The 14,158-nt window shown below is 58.2% G+C and overlaps 2 protein-coding genes and 1 pseudogene across 2 annotated transcripts; 2 read left to right on the forward strand and 1 right to left on the reverse strand.

Moving 5' to 3' along the window:
* Positions 1-382: 382 nt before the first annotated feature.
* LOC142423942 (dolichyl-diphosphooligosaccharide--protein glycosyltransferase subunit MAGT1 pseudogene) lies at positions 383-1,384 on the reverse strand (annotated as a pseudogene).
* A 4,102-nt stretch (positions 1,385-5,486) lies between these two features.
* On the forward strand, positions 5,487-8,201 carry TEKT2 (tektin 2). Its single transcript, XM_075539173.1, has 9 exons — positions 5,487-5,642; positions 5,725-5,850; positions 6,015-6,220; positions 6,722-6,865; positions 6,965-7,079; positions 7,273-7,380; positions 7,481-7,624; positions 7,773-7,852; positions 7,988-8,201. Exons 1-9 carry the CDS (start codon positions 5,487-5,489, stop codon positions 8,199-8,201), a joined length of 1,293 nt encoding a protein of 430 aa, XP_075395288.1.
* Positions 8,202-8,872: 671 nt separating this feature from the next.
* On the forward strand, positions 8,873-13,574 carry ADPRS (ADP-ribosylserine hydrolase). Its single transcript, XM_075553894.1, has 6 exons — positions 8,873-9,117; positions 10,909-11,005; positions 11,229-11,436; positions 11,704-11,888; positions 12,116-12,216; positions 12,761-13,574. Exons 1-6 carry the CDS (start codon positions 8,901-8,903, stop codon positions 13,051-13,053), a joined length of 1,101 nt encoding a protein of 366 aa, XP_075410009.1. The 5' UTR covers positions 8,873-8,900; the 3' UTR covers positions 13,054-13,574.
* Positions 13,575-14,158: the final 584 nt, after the last annotated feature.

Genomic DNA, 14,158 nt, shown 5'->3' on the forward strand with positions numbered 1-14,158 from the left:
GACTTGCTGATTGCTGCAAGTCAGTGGAGCAGCAGGGTGGTGGGCTGCCGTGAAGAGGCTCGCGAGGAGCTGCCCCAGGCCATTGGAACCCGGCTCCAGAGTCAGCGATAAAAAACGGACGGCCGAGGATTCAACCGCTAGAATTCACGGGTGAGGTTAATCAACAACCTTTACTGGGAAGAAACATGGAGACTAGGAAAGGATACAGCACACATTTTGAGAAGATGCCTCCGATCAGGACCCTTCATGCTGATTAAACCTCATTCATTCACTTAAAAAAGTTAAAAGAGTTGGCATTTGTTTGTTTCAATCGACTTTGCTCGCTGTTTGGTTTTCTCCTTCCAGGCTTCCTGCCTCCGGGCCCTGGCTCTGGCCGCAGGGCCTAATCCACCAGGAGTCGGTATGGGTACCCATGCAGTTTAAGTCTCAGGAGGGAGAGGAGCCAACTGAACACTGTCGCCACAAGGCACACGCAGATCAGATACATCATCTTCCTCTTGACGATGGCCCGCCGGGAGGTGGCCGCTGCGTCCAAGAACACCACTCCCAGGGAAATGCACCCTTGACACAGGGCCACCAGGTACGTCTCGGCCGCGAACTGGACGTGGGTCTGCGGGTCGATGTAGTGCACCTGCCCGGTGCGAGGATTCCTTTGAGAAAAGGGCGCTCCCCTGATCTGAACCCACATTTGACCAGACGTCATCACCGTGGCAAAAGACAGCGCGAGGACGGCCCACAGGGTTTTGCTAGCAGCAAGCGCCCTGGTTCTCACGCCATACAGCAGCCCCGCGCCCAGGGCCCCGACGGCCGCCAGGCCGCAGAGACGCAGCTCAGCGCCGGGCTGCCCGACCCTGATGCGCACCCGGCTTCTCTGGGCGACCCACGCGGCGATCTGCCTGGCGGTGAAATCCCTGACTTCCGAATTAAAACTGTCCTCGGTGGCAAACGTCCCTTCAGCCGCAAAGTGGAGGAAGTTGGGGACCGACACCAAGCGGATCATTTGAAAGGCCCCCGGGTTCTCGTCGTAATCCACCATGGCGAAAAACAGCTTGTGGGCCGCGGGGTAGCGCGGGGAGGCGGCCAGCACCTGGAACTCGTGGGCGGCCTGCAGGCAGGCTCCGCACCGCCGGGCCGCGCGCAGCGCCGTGAACAGCACCACCACCGAATAGTTCCTGGGCGGCTCCAGGACAAAGCGGTAGAACGCGGTGTCACTCATGGGGATCACGCCCCCGCTTTCCCGCGTCCACTCCATCAGCTGGCTGACCTTGCCGGCTAACCCCTTCTTCCCAAGGGCAGGGTTTGACAGCGACCCGGGCGCCACCAGCAGCAGCAGGGCCACCCCCACCGTCAGTGGGGTGTGCCCAAGCCAACGCGGTCTTGCCATACTTGCTGACGGCCTTCTGTTACAATTTCTCACAACAGCATATAAGCCAACCAGCGATCATCTCTTACAGCTGTCACCAAGCCAAGACTCTCTATCTGTCTACGTGAGCCCCGGTAAGCCTGCTATGTGCAGATGTACACCCCGTTCTTGGGTAAGTCTGCTGTGTGAGCTTTCAAAACAGCCAACCACACCGGTTGCCTTGGAGTCGATTCTGACTCATGGTGACCCCGTGGTGTCAGAATAGAGCTGGGCTCCCAGGGTGTCCACTGGCTGGCTTCTCACACGTCTCTCTCCTGCACCTTCTCCTGAGGGGTCTCTGGATGGATTTCAATGGCCAACCAACCGTTTGGTCAATTGCCAGGCACTTAACTGTTTGTACCACCTAGAGACTAAACCATATTTAGGTTTTATAAAAAATATTCCATGAGAAGAACATGTTCTAGGATCAAGAATGTACTGCTGTAGCTTCTGTCTTTCAGCTGAGCTCCAGGCTAGCATCTCTGTTGTCTGGACAGAAGCGGGATCTACCACAAGTACTTCAAACATGGCAAAAGCCAACGCCATCCTCCCCTTTGCCATCAAGCACCCCTTTCCCGCCTCTTTAGAGATAACGCCATCTCACCAAACCCTGGGGTTTTAAGACGGAGCCACTCTTTCCCCTCACCCCTCAAACCTGAGTTTGGTCTCTGGGGCCACACCGCCTGGGTGTGGAGTGTTCTCAGGTAGAAATGCCCCGAGACTCGAACATATTTTATAGAGATTTAAACAGGGCAGAGACAAACAAAAATCATCATTCCAGAATGAGAGATCCCATCGAGATGTCCACAGACCAGGAGCAGAAATGGAGTCCGCTGATTCCCAGCCATGTGGCGAATGACGCATGAGGGTAAAGAACAGAATTCATCACAAACCCATGTCTCGAGGCAATCCAATTTATCGTCACTGTCACAGCAGGGCTATGAGAACAGAAGAAAGGAAGGCTGTGATTGAGATATGTACACAATTGCAGATTTCTTAAAGCGTATGAGATTCCTTCTGGAGCTCCAACACCTGACCCCCTGGTGGTCAGGGTATGCCTCATGGCCTTGTGGCTTTACATCACAGTCTCAAGGACCTAACTTTTAAACTCGATTATCATGCAGCTATTTTTATATAAAAATCAAACATTGGGCTACTAACAGCAAGGTCAGTGGTTCAAACCCACCAACTGCTCCTCTGGAGAAGATGAGGCTGTTTGCTCTTCCAAAGATTTATTGATAATCCCACAAACCTATTTGGTGGCTCTGAGTAGGAATTAATTCCGTGGCAGTGGGTTTGGGCTTAATTTTGGTAAATCATTAAGGACATGCCCAAGCAAATTCCTCAATACCTCCTGGCCAGCCTGAGGGAAAAACCACCTCTCCCTGGTTAATGGTCGGGAAGAACTATCATGGAGCTGATAGGCAGGAAGACTAGGGGATAAGAGGGGTTGTCTCCCCCTAAGGCCTGCACTAAACAAAAATTAGCTGACCCTGAGGCCACAATAAAGAGGTTTGAAAGAAATCAGGGGAGAAAAAGAAAGAAATCAGGTACAAGTTAAATACCTATGGGGACATTCAAAGCTGTACATGCTCAGACCAAGGCATCTAGACAGTGAAAGTCATTCTGAGCACACGCCCCAGGCATCAGCGACATCACATCACAGGTGCTCCTGAACTTAGCCACTAAGAGTGGCCAGTACTCTCAAGCACCCCCATCAGACGTGCAAGAGGGGAGAGGACGGGATAAATAGCACAGGCTGGGGGCAGGGCTATGTCTCAGGTCACTCAGGACAGAGGGCGGGCTCTCTCCCACGTGCCCCCTCTCAGGGCTGGCACTGTCTCTCCTCTGCTGGTTCTGTGGACTCCTCTTAGCGGCTATTCCCATGACCCCCACCATGCGGCCTTGCACGCTGTCCTGAGATGGGGGGGCTACCTGAGACTGTACTACCTGAACCTTCCCTTTCCCTCATAAATGTTACTTGGATTTCCAAAAGAGCTTCTTCTTTTTTTTTTATTAAGATTCCAAAAGTGCTTCTGCCTCATGAATTCCTTCAGCGTGGAGAAGTAAGAACCGAGGTAAACCACCCCAGAAACCTAACAGCGGCTGAATTTAAGTCAAGACTCGAGCAAAGTGGAGGGAGGACTCCTGCTGAGGACCGCAGCGTCCACAAAGGAGGGCTCCACATCCACGCACTGCCACCTGTCGCTATGTGCCCGGGGCGAGTCCCCCTGGCCCGGGCCTCAGTTCCCCCTCTGGACAGGCCCCAGGCACAGAACCCGTCCGTCCTTGGGTGCTCTCTCCCGCGCCGCCTCTATAGAGGCGGTGTTCAGGGCTGCGGGGACCGTGAGGGGTGGGGGGCAGGGGCCCCTCCCCGTGAAGTCCCTGCGCCCGTCAGCCCTCGACTTTCGGAACAATGCGCGCGGGGCCCCGCCTCGCCGAGTCCGTATTACAAGTTAACGTCTCTCCAGTCCCGACCACAGTGGCGTGGGGTGGAGGGCACGGTTCGGTTTTAATTTTCTGAAGAAATGGGTTGATTTGAGGGGAAACTGACTACAAAGATCTACATATAACCTCCTCCCTGGGGGAAGGACAACAGAAAAGTGGGTGAAGGGAGACGTCCGCAGACAGTATAAGATATGACAAAATAATAATTTATATATTATCAAGGGTTCATGAGGGACGGGGGAGCGGAGGGAAGGGGCAAACGAGGAGCTGATACCAAGGGCTCAAGTAGAAAGCAAATGTTTTGAGAATGATGATGGCAACAAATGTACAAATGTGCCTGACACAGTGGATGGATTGTGATCAGAGTTGTGCGAGCCCCCAATAAAGTGATTTTTTTTTTTAAAGAAATGGGTTGATTTTGATCGTAGCTTCTCCTACCCCAGGGATACATAATCAAAGGCATGTCAATCATCGGAAACACACAGACGTTTCTGGCAGGATGTTCGGTGTGCCTTGTGCGTGTCTAGACTCGGGTCGAGGCTTACTTTGTCCCCAAATAAAACTGTCTCAGGTTCGAATAAGCTCAGCGCGGCGGCTTCGCCTGCCCGGCCCCACTCCGGGGGCGGCGGGGGTGGGGGCACAGCCCACCTCCTGCGCTCGCAGCCCCCACTGCGGAGGGCCTGTCGCCTAGCAACGGAGCTGCTTAACAACGGTGGAGCGACGCCTAGGGAGCCGCAGTGCGCGCCGGGAGGGAACGCAGGTGAGGGCGCGGAGCGGGGGCGGCGGGGGCTGGCGCTGAGGACCCGCTCTCCCTCCCTTCGCCTTCCTTCCCGGCGCCTGTGTTGGGTATTATTCAAACGACAGGGACGAGGGGGGAAGGGGCGGGGGGGGCGGCTGGGACCCTCCCACTGGGGGATCCTCACACCCCCAACCCCTCCTCCCCCGAGAGTGGGGGGTGGTCAGATGAGGAGGGGGGACAGTGGCACCCCCCACCTTTCTGTCCGAAAAACCTCCTTACCTGTCTGACGCCTCCCTGGACAGGTCTCTTCTCCAACCCCACAGGGCCTGCCCTGAGCTGGGGCCCAGGGCAGGGGGGGGGCGGGAGCGGGGCGGGGGAAGCGGGGTCGGTCAACTCACTGCCTCTGAGTCAAGATTTGACTCCCCGAGGTGAGAACCCTGCCTGCGGATCTTGGCGGGAGGAGAAAGCCTGGTCTTTCTTCTGCGCAGCAGCTGGTGGTTGAGAACAGTTGACCTGTGGTTAGCGCAGTGGACTTCTGGAAGAACGGGTAGAAACTAGGCTGAGGGCCATTTTCCCGGTCACTCCAGCCGGAAAGGAAGGAAGGGGAGATTCCTTGTTCCCCTCTCACCTCCCCGGAAACCTGCAGCCCCCCCCCCCATCGTTGTGTCTGTGGGTGGTGGGTAGAGAGAGGGAAACTTGGTGGCTGCCTGAAAGGAGCTGAGCCAAGGAGAAGCTGCTCCCGCGAAGCTTCCTGCGGGAAGGAGGTTTTTCAGAAAGAAGAAAACAGGCAAGAGGCTTCCTTCCGAAGGGGTATCTGGTGTGCTAACCCTTGCTCTCCCCCTCTGCAGAAAGCGGGTGTCTTGAAAGAGGGGTTTGGGACCTCCTGCCGCCTGCACCATGACCACCGTTAGTGTCAAGCCGAGTCAGCGCTTCCGGCTGCCCGACTGGCACACCAACAGCTACCTGCTGTCCACCAATGCCGAGCGGCAGCGGGAAGCTTCCCATCAGATCCGCCAGGAGACCCGCACCCTCTGCAATGAGACCAACAACCAGGTTGAGGACGGGGCCTAGTTGGGTGGGCCAAGGGCGGTTCCTGGCAACTGGCTCCTTCCTCCTCTGACTCTGTCTCTTGCAGACCGTTTGGGATGAACATGACAATCGGACTCGCCTGGCCGAGAGGATTGATAGTGTCAACCGGTGGAAGGAGACGTTAGACAAGTGCCTAACTGATCTAGACGCTGAGATCGATGCCCTGATGCAGGCAGGGAGCTGGGTGGGGTTGGGTGCCAGGGGGGCATTGTTGGAACGCGTCCCCTAACTTAATGGATGGGGTCCTTGGGTGTGCCCATCTGCATCAAAGGGAGGTCCGGGCCAGCTCCCACCACGCATGGCTCCCCCAGCCTCCCTGTGCTTCCTCCTGTCCAGATGAAAGAGTCTGCTGAGCAGAACCTGCAGGCCAAGAACCTGCCCCTGGACGTGGCCATCGAGTGTCTGACCCTGCGGGACAGCCGGCGAGACATCGATGTGGTGGCCGACCCTGTGGAGGATGAGCTGCACAAAGAGGTGGAGGTCATTGAGGCCACCAAGAAGGCTTTGCAGCGGAAGATCAGCCAGGCCTTTGAGCAGCTCTGGTAAGGGGCGCGGCTGGCCTCCAAATTCCCACCCGCCTCTGACTAGGGAGCAGGCTCCTTGCTTGCTTTTGTTCTGCCCACACCCACGGTCCATGGCCCCCACTAGCCACAGCACTGTGTCCGCTGCTGCCCGCTCGAGGTCTCGGCATGCCACTCCCTCACCGGCCTGCTCTAGGGTTGGAAGGCGCCCCAGAGGTGGTGAGCACCTGGTGTGTGCCCCTTTGTGGGCGCGCTGCGAGGGGCTTCTGCAGGCTGGTGGAGAAATTCTATGGTCTTTCCCTTCCATTTTTCTGCTAAGGTTTTGAAGCCCCCTCTGACATACGTCATGCTTTGTCCTGGGGAACTCATCCGGGCATGCTGCTCTTTTGCCCAAGGAGGCAGCAGCTCCCGTGTCTTCTGCAGGGGAGGGTCCATCGCCCAGTGCCCCTTCCATACCACAGGGTCCGCACCCCAGGTGGTGAGGGCTGGTTTCTCATTCCGGCTGCCCCATCCTGTCCCCAGCCTCTTGCAAGAAGTCCGACAGCAGCTGAACTCTGACCATCGGGGCAAAATGGAGACGCTTGACATCGACAGAGGCTGCCTCTCTCTCAACCTCAACTCCCCTAACATCTCTCTGAAGGTCAACCCCACACGCATCCCCAAAGGGTAAGCCCAGGGCTTCGGGCAGCCTCTCTTCCTCCTCCTGCTCCCACCACTCCCTCCCGGGCTGTGACCTGTGACCCCGGCCTTCGCTCCCACCCGCAGCTCCTCCACACTCCAGGAGTGGGACACCTTCAGTCAGTTCAACAAGAATCGGGCGGAGGCTGAGATGAGAGCGGCCATGCAGCTGCGGGAGGCCATCGCCTTGACTATCGCTGAGGTGACTGCCTGTCCCAGCCCCTCAGGTGACTCAGGAAGTGACCGGGAGACAGGTGACAGTGTGGCCCACGTGCGCCCTCAAGTCCCTCCCGATGCCTCATTCCCTCTCAGCCAGGTGGCCACCTTTCTCTTAAACAGTAGCCTCAGGTGGCCGGGAGCTTATACAGTCTTTTTGGCCTGCCTGCTTCCTTCAGACCAACAATGAACTGGAAGCCCAGAGGGTTGCCTCAGAGTTTGCCTTCAGGAAGCGGCTGCGGGAGAGTGAGAAAGTGTACAGCGAGCTCAAGTGGCAGGAGAAGAATGTGAGCCTCTACTGCGGCTCCTGGGGCTGGACTTCCCACCGTGGGAGGGTGCGGCATGGTGGTCCGGGGTGCTGGACACCAGGCACCCTGTCCCCTGCAGACCCTGGAGGAGATTGCCCAGCTGCAGGAGGACATCAGGCACCTGGAGGAGGATATTCGGAGAAAATTCCTGAACTTGAAGCTAACACATACCCGCCTGGAGTCCAGAACCTACCGGCCCAACGTGGAACTCTGCCGGGATCAGGTGGGAGGGTGTTCAGTCCCACACAGGACCCCTACCCCCTTGCTGGAGTTCCCTCAGAAGCACCCTCCACCACACACCCTCGCTGGTATAGGGCACCCCCTGGGTCGAAAGCCAACCTTAAGCTGCCAACCTGCCCCTTTGCCTCCAGGCACAGTACGGCCTCACAGATGAGGTCCACCAGCTGGAGGCAACCATCACTGCCCTGAAGCAGAAGCTGGCGCAAGCACAGTAGGTTTGAGGTGTGGGGAGGGGGCAGGAGATAACTCTACCAATGGCTGGCTAGTTGCCTTGGCGCTGTAGCCTCCTGTCTGAAGCAGGCAGGCCAGCCTTCTGCAGGGTGGACTGTACTGGTTTCCTCTGCAGGGATGCTCTAGACGCCCTCTACAAGCACCTCGCCCGGCTGCAGGCCGACATCGCCTGCAAGACCAACTCCATGCTGTTGGACACCAAGTGCTTGGACACCCGCCGGAAGCTGATGGTGCCCGCTGAGAAGTTTGTGCCCGAGGTGGACACGTTCACACGTACCACCAACCGTACCCTGAGTCCGATCAAATGTCGCCAGCTGGAGCTGGCCTAGCCTTGAGGGGCTGATGGGAGAGGGGTGGGTGGGCAGGTAATGAAGGACAAAGGGGATTGAACTAATAATTTAAACTAATAAATGCCAATATACTGTCAGACTGCTACCAAAGCAAGGGGCAAGCTGGGAGTGAGAGGGGGCCTGCAGGGGCAAAGAGGGAGAACATCTTTCTCCCAAGTGCCCATGTTCCAAATCCAGCTCTGTGCCCTCTCCTCAATTCCCTTCCCAGCTCTGCCCCAGCCGGCCCCTTGCCGGCCCCTTAATGCCCACAGTAGGCCCAATGGGGGCTAGGGTCGCAGAGGGAGAGCTTGGGTGTGGTAAGTCCTGAGTAGGGGTCAAAGGAGTTGGGGTGCCCTGAGACAGGAGTGGAGGGTGCTTAGGCCGCATGGTGAGGCTTCGGAAAGCCAGGTGGTCATATGAGCCTGCCCCTTCGGGAGAGGGTTACGGGCGTTTACAGGCGGCCAGGATGGAGGTCAAAGCAGAAACCTGGGCCCAAAAGGAACTTGCAACCAGGGCTGCAGAGGCCTAGTGCGAGCCCAACCCCGCCGACTCCCGCGCCTCCGGGCCGCTGGGCAGCGCTGTGGCCCGACCGCGCGCCGAGGCTCCAGGCCACGGGGAGGCGCTGCAGTGCGCAGATGAGGGGGCGGGGGCGGGCGCCCACGGCACCGGAAGTGGGGGCTGGCCCTGGCCCGCGCGTGGATGGCGGCCACGGTGGTGGCGATGACGGCGGCGGGCTGCGCCGGGGCAGGGGCGGCCCGCTCCCTCTCCCGCTTCCGAGGCTGCCTGGCTGGGGCGCTGCTCGGGGACTGCGTGGGCGCCTTCTACGAGGCGCACGACACCGTCAGCCTGACGTCAGTCCTGCGTCACGTGCAGAGCCTGGAGCCGGACCCCGGCAAGCCGGGCAGCGCGCGGACAGGTGGGCGGGGCGGGCCGCGGGGGCCCGACGGGGCGGGACGGGCGCTGGAGGAGGCCGGGGGCTCCGAGAGGGAGGCCCACTCGGGTCGCGAGAGCCAGGGACGGGGAGGCCGGGTTGCGGGCGAGATGCGCTGACCAGGGCAACGTGGGCGGATCCGGATGACCCGCCGGCCCCGTGCACACCACCAGGCCACCTCGGGGCGGCACCATGGCCCGCCTGGCCCAGAAACCTGCCCCCGCGCCCGAAAGGACAACCCCATCTGCCCCATTGCGCAAACCAGAAACCTGGGCTTGGTCCAGCACCCACGTTATCTGGTGTTCACCTCCGTCCTCCACGACTGGTCCATTGTGCACCCGGCAGAGAATGCCCGTTACAAACCAGAAGGCTGACCGTTTGCTGGGTTGGCATACAATCCCAAGGATTTCCCATTGTCCTTAAGACGGGAGCCAGCTTTCTTAAGGGGCCCTACCAAGCCCTTACCTGTCTCCAGTTTCGTCTGACCCTCCTTCGGCCTTGCTCTCTGCTGCTCAGTCCTTATCACAGGGGACTGCTCCCCCTCCCCAGCTCCTCTCCCTTTGCTTGTTCTGCCCCTCCCCCCCCTTCCCCCTGGGTGGTCATCTCCTCAACCCACTCAGCAGGCCTCATGTCCGGGGATTCTGGTGGAAGGACATGTCAGGTGGAAGGACACAGGGGCCAGTCAGAGTCCTGGAGACCCTCACGTTTGAGGGAGGTGGACTCGGAGAAAACATTTGAGAGAGAAGAATCAGCAGGGGGTGTCAATAAAACCAGAGAAAAGAACCTCAATATGACACTAGTCACGAGTGGCATTCGGCAGAGAAATGAGGCGGGACGTCTAGACTGAAAAAAGGCATTTTCCAATTCTAGTGGGTTGAGGGGAAAAATGAAGAAATCTAACATATATATTGGTCTGAAGGGAAGGAGATGAGCCATAGTGACTAGGACAGTTTATAATTTGATTTTAGATTCGATGCTCAACCCAGAAAGCAACATGTTTTCAGGTTGAAAGGTGTCTGGGGAATCATTGGATACAAGTGACAGAGACCCTAGCTGAAATGACCCAAGCGGAAGGGAGAATGTCTGGCAGGGGTCACTGGCAGGGACCTCGACTCACGATGACTTCACATGTCTCAGATCAGAACTGTGCTCCACGGGGCTTTCAGTGGCTGATTTTCCACAAGCTCTCCAGGCCTTTCTTCCACAGTGCCTCTGAGAAGAGGTCCTGTCTGTACCATTCAGCCTGCGCTGAATCTGTGTGTGCTCAGAGCATCCTCAAGACTTGGCTCCTCCCCCTGCCCAGCTCTTTCTGGATTGGCTTCATTCACTGGCCATGGGACCTTCCCATGGCTTGGTTCCTGGAAGCTCCCAGCCAGCAGCACCAGCAGAGGAAGACTTTACCTGCACCTTACTGCTAACTGCCTGGGAGAGCCCGGTGGTGGGAGGTGCAGTGGTTACTGGGCTGTGATCCTCACAGTCAGCACTTTGAAATGGCCAGCGGCTTCCGGTGGGGAAAAGGCTGGGCTTTCTACTCCCATAAACAGTTACAGTCTCAGAAACCCACAGGGGTTCGCCATGAGTCAGATGGCAGTGAGTTTGGGTTTTTTTAGTCCTAATAAAAACCCCATGTTGCATCTCATTTGGCCTCACTTAGGTCACATGTCCGTTCATAAACTAGGGAATGGGCTCCCAAGCCCTTCCGGCCCTTCCCTCCACCCCCAACCCCACTACCCCTGGCCTGTAGCTCTCTCTCTTAACCCATCTCACACCCCACAGAAACGCTGTACTACACAGATGACACTGCCATGGCCAGGGCCCTGGTGCAGTCCCTGCTAGCCAAAGAGGCCTTCGACGAGGTGGACATGGCACAGAGGTGAGGTAACCCCTGGGGTAAGGTAAGGTGGGCAGGGTCCCTCCTCCGCTTGACTGGAACACCGGTGATGTGTCCCCATCCTATTTCGAGGACTGGGGCTTCCTAAACCAAATGGGCCAGCACCTCTGGGGAAGGCTCCCCAGGGACCCTCTGTTCCCACATCTCACTTCCAGGCCTAGGAGGCAGCCAGTCACCCCAGTCCTGTGACCCCTGCTTCCCCCAGGTTTGCGCAGGAGTACAAGAAGGAACCCGATAGGGGTTACGGGGCGGGCGTGGTCACCGTCTTCAAGAAGCTCCTGAGTCCTCAGTGCCGGGATGTCTATGAGCCTGCCCGGGCCCAGTTTAACGGGAAGGGCTCCTACGGCAACGGAGGTGCCATGCGGGTAGCCGGCATCGCCTTGGCCTACAGCAATGCCCAGGATGTGCAGAAGGTAATCAGGGCTGCGCCCACCTTTCTCATCTCTCCCTCTTTCCTGGGCCTTTGGTCTGTGATAGTGGTTACGTGCTAAGCTGAGATCCGCGGGGTCAGCAGTTCGAAATCACTAGCTGCTCCTTCAGACAAAGAAGGGGCAGTTAGAGTGTCAGAAACTCGCAGGGGCAGCTCTATCCTATCAGGTAGCTCTGAGTTGACATCAACTTGATAGCAGTGAGCTTTGAGTTTGGTCTGTGACAGTGGGTCTCTGCCCTGCTTTCCCTAGTTTGCCCGGCTCTCGGCCCAGCTGACCCATGCCTCCTCCCTGGGCTACAACGGGGCCATCCTGCAGGCCCTGGCCGTGCACCTGGCACTGCAGGGCGAATTGTCCGGCGAGCACTTTCTGGAGCAGCTCCTGGGCCGCATGGAAGAGCTGGAGAGTGATGCACAGGCCCTGTCAGATGCCAGAGAGTGAGGGCGCTGGGTGTGGCCGGCCATGCCCACCTGGGTGGGAGATTCCCCAGGGGCCAATTCTTGGGAGGGAAGATGCTCCTTTGCCTTGGTTGTATGTTTCAAGGGCCCCAAAGAAGCCCACCCAGCCCCTCCCATACCTTCCTTCGTCAGGACAACCTGTCCATCCCCACCTCGCCCTCACCCGCAGCTCCTTCCTGCTGCCCACACTGTCCCTGCACTTTCAGGTTGGGCATGGAGGAGCGCCCATACTCCAGCCGGCTGAAGAAGATTGGCGAGCTTCTGGAACAGCCCACGGTGACCAGGGAGGAGGTGGTGGCTGAGCTCGGTGGGTGGACCCTGACAATGGCACATTCCCTACCCATCATCCCCGCGCTCAGATGGGGCTGAGGGAGGGGAACCATGTGTGAAGTCACTCTGGGCTGACATGACCGAAGAGCCATGACCTGCAGGCCCTTGGCCTTCACCCTCACAGAGAACTATCTGTAGGAATGGCCACCGGCCACCAGTTCCTGTAGCCAGTGTGGCCTCTTGGTGACATCAGCACTGGGCTGGGCACTGTGCAACATGTTCCACATACAGAGGGGCTTCAAAAGGCTTGTGGGAAAATAGAAGTAAGCGATCGTGGGATTTTCTCACAAACATTTTGAAGCCCCCTCCCTGTATGTAAGTTCATTTAACCTGCACAGCGGCCCAGGAAGAGTTCTGATCCCTGAGGTGTCTCTGTAGTTAAATAGCTGTCCCTGACACACAGCCTGGGAAGTAAAGCTAGGATGTGAACCCCAGCCCAGCCTGAAGCAGAGCGTCTTGGCTTGCAGCAGGGGCGGGGCCCTGGGCGAGAGTCACAGCCCCCACAATGTGGCTTCCCTCAGGGAATGGCATTGCTGCCTTTGAGTCGGTGCCCACCGCCATCTACTGCTTCCTGCGCTGCATGGAGCCGGACCCTGAGATCCCCTCCGCCTTCAACAGCCTCCAAAGGACACTCATCTATTCCATCTCCCTGGGTGGGGACACAGACACCATTGCCACCATGGCCGGTGCCATTGCCGGCGCCTATTACGGGATGGAGCAGGTGTCCGAGAGCTGGCAGCAGAGCTGTGAGGGCTATGAGGAGACAGACGTCTTGGCCCAGAGTCTGCATCGCATCTTCCAGAAGACGCCGTGAGAACCACAGCTGGTTGGCCCTGCCTTGGCCGGCGGAACCAGCTACAACTCACATAGGAAACCCTGGGGTTCCTGGGCTCGGGTCCCCTAGGGGCTGGGGTCTCTGGGAAAGCTCCCTGGAGCAGGGAGGGAGGGACCGTACCTCACTGGGGCTGCCACCTGATTGGTTGTTGAGCCCCCAGCCCTTCCCAGCTCCTCAGCCAGAGGCCATGGGGAGCCAGGCTGGTTTTATTTGGGGTGGGGGTGGGGTGTTCCTGGCGTTTTTACGTCATGATCTGGGATGTGGGGTTGGGGGAGGTGAAGTGCTCGCTACCGCAGCATCATGGCCCTCCAATGAGGTAGAACCAGGCTGCCCGGAAGCCCTCCGAAAAGACAGGCCCTTGAGGCAGCACGGGTGGTGGCTTCAGGACTGGAGACTGTGCCGCCAGCCAATCGATGCCCAGAAAGTCCTGCCTGTGGCTGTGGGTTCACCAAGAGCTTCCAGCGGGAGGGACCAGCAATAAACAGTCTTGGCGAAGCCCACCGCTGCTGCCCACCTTCCTCCCCAGACAGCAGGACTTTGGCCAGCTGCTACCCCGGAGCTAGGAACCTAAGCGGGTCGAGGCCAATTCCTCCAGGAATTCTTTCAGCCAGGAAGAGCAGAGCAGGCGGAATGCAGTGGGGTTTTCCGTTGGAGAGCTCTGTGACCCTGGCAGCTGACCCAAACGGGGCCAGGTTTTCATCCTCTCAGATCTGCTCCCCACACAGGACCCCAGGGGTCCCTACTGCCCCCAGCTTGTGGGTGGGGAGGGACTGTCTTCTCAGAGTGGCTCAGGTAGACGGAATGAATGCTTTGTGCTTTCTTCCAGAGCTTAGGCATTGCCGGCTACAGGCCAGGATCCAGAGGAAATTAGGCCTGGCATCCATGTTGGGGAATAAGATTGAAAGAAGGGGCCCTCCCTTGAAACCATGCTGGGCACACCATAGCCTGCCGTCCCAGATCACCAGAGTCAGCCGGGCAAGTTCTGCCCCAGGAAGCGCCCCCAGCCCTCAGGAGCAAAGATTCACAATTTCATTCATAATTTGTATCAGATGTTGAGATTTGGCCTTTGGGGTCCTGAGTCAAC

Source organism: Tenrec ecaudatus, chromosome 1 (assembly GCF_050624435.1).
Source record: "Tenrec ecaudatus isolate mTenEca1 chromosome 1, mTenEca1.hap1, whole genome shotgun sequence".
NCBI classification, from domain to species: domain Eukaryota; kingdom Metazoa; phylum Chordata; class Mammalia; order Afrosoricida; family Tenrecidae; genus Tenrec; species Tenrec ecaudatus.

Bases quoted from the DNA above. Each gene is read 5' to 3' on its own strand.
- TEKT2 (XM_075539173.1), top strand. From the start codon at position 5,487: ATGACCACCGTTAGTGTCAAGCCGAGTCAGCGCTTCCGGCTGCCCGAC. The intron at 6,866-6,964 runs GTAAGCCCAGGG...TCCCACCCGCAG, and splicing joins CCCACACGCATCCCCAAAGG to CTCCTCCACACTCCAGGAGT. The intron at 7,381-7,480 runs GTGAGCCTCTAC...TGTCCCCTGCAG, and splicing joins TCAAGTGGCAGGAGAAGAAT to ACCCTGGAGGAGATTGCCCA.
- ADPRS (XM_075553894.1), top strand. From the start codon at position 8,901: ATGGCGGCCACGGTGGTGGCGATGACGGCGGCGGGCTGCGCCGGGGCA. The intron at 11,437-11,703 runs GTAATCAGGGCT...TGCTTTCCCTAG, and splicing joins ATGCCCAGGATGTGCAGAAG to TTTGCCCGGCTCTCGGCCCA. The intron at 11,889-12,115 runs GTGAGGGCGCTG...CTGCACTTTCAG, and splicing joins GCCCTGTCAGATGCCAGAGA to GTTGGGCATGGAGGAGCGCC.